The following is a 7,494-nucleotide window of genomic DNA, read 5'->3' on the forward strand; positions in this document are numbered from 1 at the left end:
GAAAATGGGGCCTTGGGTGAACTTGTATTTTGGTGCCCCCCATCCCCCCTGGCCCCCACGGGCTCCCCACCATCATGTCCAGACCCCGATGCCTCCCTCTAGGGCTTAGTTTGTATTGAAAGAGGCGCCAGAGCTCAGCCCCGGCTCAAATTCAGCACTGGCAGGGCGGCCTCACAGCAGCGGCTGCTGGCCGAGCGCCCAGCTCTGAAGGCCATGCCACCGCCAGCAGCAGCAGAAGTGAGGTGGCCTGGTGTGTGGTGTATTGTGCAGCCTTTTATTTTATGTAAAGTGCAGTTTGTAATGTGGCATTTCACCCCCGCGGGGTCGGCTCTGGTGGCGACAGTTTCAAGCTTAACAGAGTGAAAGTCGCCTCTGCTACTTGCTTCAAACGTACAGTCTCTAGGAACACACAAAGACCAAGGGAAGTGACCACACAGACATTCACAAGCACAAGGTCTAGTCGGTTTTACAAGTTTTACCAGGGACCACTTCAGATTTTGGGGCGGGGGCAACTTTAACTGTGATTCCAGGGGCTACTGAGGCACCTGAAAACTGTAGGGTTTTTTGCAGAAAATAACTTAGAAATTCACTGACGAGCACTCTATCTAATTGCTATATAAAGACAGATAAATATTTACTGACTCCAATTACAGCCACATATTAAATGTAAAATTAAATTTAGAACAATCAGGAGATAATACAGCAAGATATTCCCTATCCCAAGCCTTGAGGTATCCGTTCTGGAGCTTTGACGCAGGTATCAGAAACACAAGTTTGATACTTTGCACCCTCTCTTTCGTAGAGATAAATAAATATAGAGAAAGGAAGCAGATTTTACTTAACACTCTGTGTTACTGCCATTATCTCCTCTATTTTAGTCAATTGTTTTTCACTCCACTGACAACGTATTTACTTACTTTTATATACGGTTCTGGCCTCCCGGTTCTGGCCTCCCTCCCTTTCCCCAGCCAGCTCCAAACTGAAACCCCTCCTCCAGCCATCTCCTCCAGCCACACCTCCCGGCTCCTCCTCCAGCCTTTGTCCACTTTCCTCGGGCAGAAGGTGTCACCTGGCCCCATCCCCCTCCTGGGCTCAGGTTACATGCTCAGCTATCGCCCCTCAAGTGAAGTCACACCCTGATATCCCATCCCCAATGCAGACAGTCCCAGTAAAACTCTCCTGCAACATCCCCAGCTCAATCCTCCCCACTCCCTCCTTTGTCACAGACTAAAAATACAATCTGAAGATAAGTGATCTTCATCTGCACAGTGTCTGAAGTTTTGAGTTTAGCTAATTTTTTCAAACGAGCCCTGCTCAGGTAAATACATGCAACATGTACAGTCTGTTATTTGCTAGTACCATTTAAATAACGAATGACAAAGCACAATACGGCAATAACAGTAATAATGATAATTACTCCAGCCAGGACAGGTGAGGCATTTTAGAACTCGTTACTCAAAGAACTGAATTTAAGCATAAGACAGAAATAAAATGATGAAATGCACAGACCAGTTAAAAAGCTAAACTACCAGCACTGTCATCCTGACCGAATGTGAAGAATAAAATTACAGAGACTACATGTACTTTGCGCATTTTGACAGGAAGTAAAAGGAAGTAATAACGGTAACTGACGTGTCTGTTGTGGGGTGTGTGTGGGGGGGGGAGTGTGAGACACACCCGCTGTCACTTCCAGCCCAGCGGCACTCACTAGTCCGAAGGCTCGTTCACACGGCAGCAGGGGCCAGCAGCTCCCACTCCTGACCCAGAGGCAGCAGCACAGAATCTTGTCCCCCCAGCTCAGCTCAGCAGAGACTGGGCACAGAGGCAGGAGGGTGGGGCCACCCCGACATCAGCAACCCCCCCCCCCCGCCCCCGCACAGCACAGGAGGCTCCTGGGAGCAGCTTGGTCGGGGCAGCTCCAAGTGGGGGGGGGGCAGGGCTGCAGGAAGAGCTGCAGGGGCAGGCAGCTGAAGAGAAGTGTGGGGAGGAGAGACAGGACACCCCTGCTGGAGGAACCCCCTCAGCAAGGCCCCCCTGGACCACCATGTCGTCTGCCCCCCACTGAGTCTGGCCCCGTCCAGCTCTTCACAATGAGAACAGCGCTGGGCTCCCTGCCAGCGAGCTCTCCCTGCACCCTGCCAGGGCCTCCATCTCCTGTGTCCGTCTGTGGCTAGTGGGGGGTGGTGCATCTGCTGGGAGAGACAAGGGGCTCTCGCTTCGTACCTCACCCTGGCGTTTACTGGATGCTCTGAGCAGGGGTGGCACTAGGATTTCCGCCGCCCCACGCAGGGCGGCGCGCCGCGGGGGGTGCTCTGGCGGTCGCCGGTCCCGCAGCGCTGGTGGACCTCTCGCAGACGTGCCTGCGGAGGGGCTGCTGGTCCCGCGGCACGCCTGCGGGAGGTCTGCTGGAGCCGCCTGCCGCGGGACGCCGCCCCAAGCGCGCGTTTGGCGCGCTGGGGTCTGGAGCCGGCCCTGGCTTTGAGCGGGGTGTGGGGGGGACTCTGACTGTGAGCCACCCAGAGCTTCCATTTGATCGGCTCCTCTCCCCCGTGAGTGTGGGGCTGTGAGTGGGGCAGCAGGTACCGAGTGTTGGGCTCTTGCTCTTTCAGGGGCCGGTGACCTTCGAGGAGGTGGCTGTGCATTTCACCAGGGGAGAGGGGGCTCTGCTGGACCCCACTCAGAGAGCCCTCTACAGGGATGTCATGCAGGAGAACTATGAGACGGTGACCTCGCTGGGTAAGGAGTCCTGTCCCCTGGGTTATTAGAAGCTGTGGGGTCTCTAAAGAACCTGAGTAGTAGTAACTTTGTACCTTCATTTGTCATAAAAGTTTTGACAAGTTTCCTTGCCCCCTGTTTTTTGCCTCATCTCCCACCCACTAGAATAATTTTTAGACATTTGTCATCAGTCATTTTAAAATTGCATTTAATGTGTCCTTATTGGCTACATTAATAACTGTAGGTTTTTCCTCATTTTAAGAGGAAAATACGCCTCCTGTAGAATTCTAAATTGAGTAAATAGGTGTGTGACTAATGTGTGGCTTGTGTGACAGTCAGATGAGCTCCTCTTTTGATAGAAGAGAGTATAATGTTGTCATTCAGGAGCCCAAAGGTGAAAGGAGAACAGAGCCATGTGAGAGGAGGAGAAGGGGGGGGAGTAGATAATTCTGGGGTGCCAGGACATGGGGCGGGTGTGTGCAGGGTTAGAGTTAAGATGGAGAAAGGAGGGATGAGGTTGTGAGAGACGAGGAGGGAACAGAAGATGCTCCCAAGGTGCCGGGAGGTGATGCCAGCTGAGAGTAAAGGGAAGAAGGGGAGGGGAGTGTGGAGGAAGGGCACTCAGAAAGTGGGTTGGGTGGGTCAGTGGGAGAGAGGAGAGGTTTGGGGATCCAGAGCTGTGGGGGATCCCAGACCTTTAACCCCAAATCCCTACCCAAGCCTTGTTCTAGAGCCTAAACTCCAGTTTTCTTTCTGATCTGTTTCCCTTATATATATGTTTTCCCCAAATATTATTTTAACTCTTGACCTCCCTCTGCCACTCATTACCCCCCTCCCTGTATAACCTCCCAATCTCTATGCACAGAGACCCCGGCCACCGATCCTGAGTCCTTGCTGCATCCTCCCTCCTATAGCAGGGCCCCTACCCAGGCACAGATGGGCACTTTGTTGATGATGTTACAGGGTGGTGGTGTAGCCTGTGCAGTTTTTACACCTATAAGATGACGTATTGGGGTACAACTCGCCCTTGTACAGGGCTACTCAACGTTAATTGAGAAGATGAAATTTGGTGAAACACACAGAAACTTGATTGAATGGAGACAGTTATAACTGAAATCATAGGCAAGGATCAATCTACATAATGTACCCATCGCTGAATTGCCGCCGATCCACGGGACCGGCGGACCTCCCGCAGGCAAGCCGCCGAAGGCAGCCTGACTGCCGCCCTCACAGGGACTATCAGGGCGGCCCCCGCAGCTTGCCATCCCGGGCACGTGCTTGGATAGGGACTCACATGCCTCTCCTTTTTCACCAGGGTTTGAGGATTGTAGCTTGTCCTCCACTGTGTTCACTGGACTAATGTCCAGTTCCTGTGCGTTGCTTTCTCTCCAGGGGCTGTGAGCAGTGTGTGTGTGTGTGTGTGTGAGAGAGAGGTGGGAATTTTGGTGATACTTGTATGATGCCAATACACACCTCAGTTTCCTGCTGTGGTTGGTATTGCTATGATTCTAAAGAGCAGGAGACATGAGGTGTTTTGTCACGTAGCTGTCATGGGGTGATATGAATGGGTCATTAAGGACAGGCTGGGACCAACCTACATCAGTGGAATACCCGACAGAGACAAGGGAATGATTGTCACCTGTCCATGGGAGGATCTCTGCTTGGCTGAGTGAAGCACACATGGACTTGTTACATTATTGGGAGCAGGAATAACTGGGCTCGCAGACGCAGGGAGCTCTACCGGAGCAAAGACAAATGGACAGGTGCAGTTAAAGGAAACCAAAGCATTTTCTACAGCAGCCTGGCTCAAGGGCATTGGCCAGTGTGGACTATATTGTCTTCTTCGCTTCCCTGTGCTAATTTAAGGACTTTCCAGTGCTGTGTTTCGGTTCACTAATGAACCCTGCTATGTTTTAACAGTCTGCCCAGTGCCACAGCAAAAACTTGCTCTGTGCATTGACTGAGGAACAGTCTCTGAACAGGAGTGTCGTTCAGCTGGACCTGCTGGCAGAGCTCACAGGTTGAAGTAGGAGTGTTGAAGCCAGAGGACTATTTAAATGCCCAGGCATTGCACAGATCCCATGGATCCATGACATTGCCAGTGTGCCTAATGGGGAAAGGATATAAAACAAGACAAGGAACTAAATGCATATTTTGCATGGTCCCCTCATCAGTGCTCATGGGAATCCCTGATCATTTCCAACGTGTATTAAAACCTTCCTTAAAGGCTCACCTCTTAGTTATCAGGTCATGTCAGTTATGTTAGAGGCCTCCCGCTTCCCTGGTTCTTGTCACGCAGACAGCAAGCAGCAAAAGACCCGAAGTCCGAAGCGCAGACAATGCCATGTTTATTGGGGTTAGTTTCTAAGCAAGCATATTCCGAAGCCCTTCACACCAGTCGGGCTTATCTCTATACTCCCATGGAATCTGTTCCCCAGTGTTTCCTTCCCAGCTCTGATGCGGCAGAGCCTTGCCTGTGTTCCTGTTCCACATTCCCCCCTGTTAACAAACATGATTCCAATTTCCCTTCCCTCTCCTGTTTATTGAGTAATAGTCTCAGCTATACGTTAACCAATCATTGTACTGAAATTTAATGAACCAATTCTAACAGATTGTAATATAATTCTCTAACCAATTATATCCCACTACCCTAATTAACTTACACCTAGCAAAATTAATTATACAGCAGAGAGAAACACTTAGAGAACCAGACAGATTAACAATGGAAAATTGTGGGACATAAAGAAAAAGCAATACAGAAAAGAGTTTCACAACCGCAACTATTGATACGTGATTTCTTGCCAGACAGGCTGCTGTCAAACTAAGTTTTCTTTAACCATCTTAAGATCTGTTTCTTTATCTGGTGGTGATGGGCGCTATCAGGACAGGATCGACTTCCTAACAGCCCAATAGCACCTTATTTCAGTGTGACTGGTTTGGGATGTGAGGATGTGACCCTTCGCTTCCCAGCTTATGGCTGCCCCTACTGCTTAGCCAAAGGCCTTAGCCTAAGAACAAGGCCTCAGACTATCCTAGTGAGAGAAGGCCCATTCACAGGCAGACTGTGATTTTGATTCTTTGTTTTTATACCCCTGTAACTAGCTAAGTGATAAAAATACACCTAAGTTCTTAAAGTCTAGGCTTTACAGACAGGTCTGAATTTCTCTATTCTAACCCATTCTGTGTCTGTCTTGTGTATTTAGATTGTAAATTCTTCAGGGCATGGGCCATCTACTGTTCTGTGTTTGTACTTTGCCTAGCACAATGGGGACTCACTGTTAGTTCGTTCTTAGGCACTAAGGTAATGAATATGATTAACAACTCTCCTGCCACTTTGAGCCAAGGAAGCTGGCCTTGGGATGTTACTGCTTAAAAATGAGCCGGGGGTAAAACCATGGAATATTCTTTGTGACAAGTATCCCACAAATTCCACTGACTTCCCTTATTTTCTTTGCCTGCAGTAGGGCTTCCAGATTCCAAACCTGATGTGATCTCCCGGCTGGAACGAGAGGAAGAGCCGTGGGTCCCAGATCTCCAGGTCGCTGAGAAAGAAGTGCTCCTGAGAGCTGCCTGCACAGGTAGGGAATTGGGATTCCCTCAAAAACTGTCTGTGATTTCAGGAAACATTTGGGATGCCCTACAAAGACCCTATGAGCCCTCCAAGTTCAGGATTGTTCCCTGCAGATGTGACTCATGGCTTCCCACCTATGCTCTGACAAGTGGCAGCAGGTCCCTGCCCAATGTAGCTTTCACCTGAGTGTTCTGGTGAAAATCAGCACCTGATAGGTTTGATCTCTCCCACACACATTTTGGTTTGTTCATCCCTTTTACCATTCCTCTCTCTGAGTTTTCCTTTCTCTCCGGTGCAGGTAGTGACCTATGTCTGCATTGGCTCGGTCTCCCATCAGGTGATAGGATGGTGAGTCAGAATGAGGAGCAGAAACCCAAGCAGGAAGATGCTGAGCAAGTAGAACCACATGGAACGCTGTCAGGAAGATCCAAAGGGAATGTTTCCGGGAGTTGTGCACTCCCAGAAAAAGAAACAGCCTGTGAGACTCAGCAGAGGTCAGAAGAAAACTTAAGTAGCCACTCAGATCTTATTCCACACGAGAGAATCAACTTGGAACAGACACGCTACACATGCCATGAGTGTGGGAAAAGCTTCAATGGGAGCTCAGACCTTGTCACTCATCAGAGAATGCACAGAGGAGAGAGACCCTACATGTGCTCCGAGTGCAGGAAAAGCTTCAGTCAGAGCTCTACCCTTATCACACACTGGAGAACCCACACTGGAGAGAAACCCTACATGTGCTCTGAGTGCGGGAAATGTTTCAATCAAAGCTCTGCCCTTGTCACACATCGAAGAATCCACACAGGTGAGAAACCTTATGGATGTTCTGAGTGTGGGAAATACTTCCTTGATAGTTCAACCCTCATCTCACATCAGCGAATTCACACAAGAGAGAGACCCTACACGTGCTCTGAGTGCGGGAAAAGCTTCACTGATAGTTCAGCCCTCATATCACATCAGAGAATCCACACAGGGGAGATGCCCTATACATGCTCAGAGTGCGGGAAACGCTTCAATTGGAGCTCACACCTTATCACACACAGGAGAATCCACACATGTGAGAAACCTTTTGGATGCTCTGAGTGCGGGAAAAGCTTCAATTGGCGCTCACTCCTTATCAGGCATCAGAAAATCCACGTAAGAGAGAACTGTAATAAATGCCTTGACTAGGGCTGAGCAAAGATTTTTTTTTTTTTAAATCACATTTG

At 49.6% G+C, this 7,494-nt stretch overlaps 1 protein-coding gene across 1 annotated transcript in view; it reads left to right on the forward strand.

Annotated features, from left to right (window-relative positions):
• The window catches only part of LOC120381555 (zinc finger protein 850-like), a gene marked incomplete at its 3' end in the record, with an annotated part of 120,021 nt that extends 112,769 nt beyond the window's left edge, over positions 1 to 7,252 (forward strand). Inside the window, exon 8 of the mRNA XM_039499727.1 lies at positions 6,894 to 7,252. Within this exon, the coding sequence (XP_039355661.1) occupies positions 6,894 to 7,252 (359 nt within the window). The remainder of the gene's footprint in view (positions 1 to 6,893) is intronic.
• Positions 7,253 to 7,494: the final 242 nt, after the last annotated feature.

Source organism: Mauremys reevesii, linkage group 14 (assembly GCF_016161935.1).
Source record: "Mauremys reevesii isolate NIE-2019 linkage group 14, ASM1616193v1, whole genome shotgun sequence".
Classification (NCBI taxonomy): Eukaryota; Metazoa; Chordata; order Testudines; family Geoemydidae; genus Mauremys; species Mauremys reevesii.